Source organism: Nanorana parkeri, unplaced genomic scaffold (assembly GCF_000935625.1).
Source record: "Nanorana parkeri isolate BGI_ZX_2015 unplaced genomic scaffold, ASM93562v1 scaffold1444, whole genome shotgun sequence".
NCBI lineage: Eukaryota > Metazoa > Chordata > Amphibia > Anura > Dicroglossidae > Nanorana > Nanorana parkeri.
The window spans coordinates 78,596-81,051 of NW_017307712.1; the positions used below are offsets into that span (position 1 = coordinate 78,596).

Below are 2,456 nucleotides of genomic sequence, written 5' to 3' on the forward strand. Positions count from 1 at the left end.
TAAAAAAAAAAAAAAAAAACTCTTCTGGCAATGGGAACTCCAACACTGCAAGGGTTAAAGTGCTTTTTTTGTTCAGGGATTCTCTAAGGGCAGGTTCACACCATTTTCTGGACCAGATCTGGAACACAGTGCATTGAGTTTGGAATTTTATAATGGTCTTACAGGTGCATTCCATGCGTTTTGATGCATTCCAGACCAGACAAAATAGGACAAGCAGTATTCTTCTGGTCTGGAACGGACTGCACTGGTGTGAACAGAGGCCAGAAATAGCATAGGGATACATTAGGACGCATTTTGGGTCCTGAAACAATCTGATCTGGTGATGATCCAGACATGGTGTAAATGGGCCCTAAAACACCTTTATTTACCTGATCCCTACTCCCCCAGCGATCAGCACTGACCTTTCTCACCTCACCTCAATGGCTCATGGATTGTCCCTTGGTGTCCTCACATATAAAAGCAGAGCTAAGACATGGTGACATCAATGTGACGTGGGGGGGTGGAGATGTGGCAGGTAGTCTTGGAGCCAGCAGAAGTGGGGATCAGGTAAGTAAAAGTGGGGTTTACCCTAGGTATAGGCGGTTAACCCTTACAGTGCTGAAGTAGCCCCACTGCAAGGTGAGTTCATATACCCAGAGATAGGTTTGAACATTGCAGCAGAGAACTAGGAATGTGCAACTGTGTGTGTGTTTCTAGTTCTCAGAGCCAATCTCAATCAGAAATTAGACACTCTCCAAGGGAAATGTATCAAAACTGGAGCAGACAGAATCTGGAGCCCAGGGCAACCGATCAGCATCTCTCTTCAGTTTGCTCAGGTAAGATTTGACAATGAGACAGAGAAGCTGATTGGTTGCCATGCACAGCTGCTCCAATTTGAGATTCCCCACAGTGTTTATGGTCAAGGTAACTGACTCATACCAACCCTGCAAAACATGGTCTAGGAGTCTAAGCTTGCCCGGTCACAGAAGGGTTATTGTTTTGTATCACCAGCAGCGTTTGACTCACCCTGATAAGCCGGGTACAGAACCTTAACGATAACATCGTGGGCCCATCCAGTGTCAAAACTTCACCTATGAAGTGCTATCCGTGCGCTGCATGCTTCCTGCTAGGCTCCGCCTTCAAAGCTCCACCAATCACCCGAGAGAATGAAACTCCCCCATCACGTGCTGCACCACCGGCTTCTCAGTGCTCCAATGTAAAAGGTCACCTTGTGAGTGACAGTTCGGGCAGCCAGTGGCAGGCATCGCTGTGCGGTGGGGAGTGAAAGTTGACATCTAAGAGGGAAGTAGTCGCTGAAGATGTCTGGGCGCAGGGGCTCAGGCAGGGAGCGCAGGCCCCGCGGTGAGAAGTGCTTTGTTAGTGTACATGCCTCATGTACTTCACACCAAGGCCGGGAAGAAGGGAGGGGGGACCAGCTGCATGTGCGCTGTATTTTCATGTGGCGTGGCACCTGCGTAGAGGGTTTTGGCTGGTGCCATTTTCCTCCAGGAAACTTGCTGCCAATGTGATATAATGGTGACACATCCTGCACAGCACAGGCAGGGGGCGCTGTAGCTGCTCAAGGCGGTGCTGAGCTCGTAGTACAAGCAGCACCCTGCTACTAGCTCTCACCACGCATCTATTATCTACCCGGCATCTGCTGTACTGATTCTAGACTCCGCCTCCAGACCGTGATCACGTGGTCATCATTGATTTCAGGGCAGAGCTTTCTTGACATTGTTGAGGACGCCCAGGGGATGACGTCACTGACATCCCTGGGGGGGGGCCCGCAGTGTATCTATGGTGGGGTGGGATGCCATATGTCACCTTCCAGGGTTCAACTTCTTGGTACTTTCTGCGAATGTGTAATGCCATGTGTCACCTTCCAGGGGTGGGAATTCAATATAGCCTTAATTCAGCTTATCTGGTGGTATGGACCTTTTTAACCACTTCAAGACCAGATGTTCAGACCCCCTTCCTGGCCAGGCCATTTTTCAGTGTTCATCGCTGCGGTACTTTAACTGACATTTATTCGGTCATGCAACGCTGTACTGAAATTAATTTTATATCATTTTTTGGGGACAGATAGAGTATTTAATCACCACTGGGGTTTTTATTTTTTACTATATTAAGGAAAAATGATTGCAATTTTTGGGGGAAAAAAGTATTTTTTTCCATTATGTTAGGAAACAATGATTATTACTCATATTTTTGGTAAAATATAAAAGATGGGGGTCACGTCGGTTAAACAGACACCAAACATGTCATGCTTTAAAATTGCGCGCACCCACTAAATAGCAAAAAACTACCATACCCAAAATTGACCATAGGCGACGATTTTACAGCTCATCAGTTTAGTGTTATCAGTGATTGATAGCCCTAGAACTATTGCTCTCATTCCGACGTTCGCGATGATATGTAACGTGTGGCGTAATGGGCGAAATCGTCATTTTTGCATGTATGCGCACCCGGCGCTT

General features: G+C 47.2%; 2 protein-coding genes across 3 annotated transcripts in view; one reads left to right on the forward strand and one right to left on the reverse strand.

Moving 5' to 3' along the window:
- Window positions 1–1,097, reverse strand: part of METTL17 (methyltransferase like 17) — a 26,644-nt gene extending 25,547 nt beyond the window's left edge. Inside the window, exon 1 of the mRNA XM_018570022.1 lies at window positions 1,006–1,097. Within this exon, the coding sequence (XP_018425524.1) occupies window positions 1,006–1,041 (36 nt within the window). The 5' untranslated portion in view covers window positions 1,042–1,097. The remainder of the gene's footprint in view (window positions 1–1,005) is intronic.
- A 69-nt stretch (window positions 1,098–1,166) lies between these two features.
- PARP2 (poly(ADP-ribose) polymerase 2) overlaps window positions 1,167–2,456 on the forward strand; it is a 43,515-nt gene continuing 42,225 nt past the window's right edge. For both annotated transcript variants that reach the window (XM_018570029.1, XM_018570030.1), the window contains exon 1: window positions 1,167–1,341. In XM_018570029.1, the coding sequence (XP_018425531.1) occupies window positions 1,299–1,341 (43 nt within the window). In that variant the 5' untranslated portion in view covers window positions 1,167–1,298. The remainder of the gene's footprint in view (window positions 1,342–2,456) is intronic.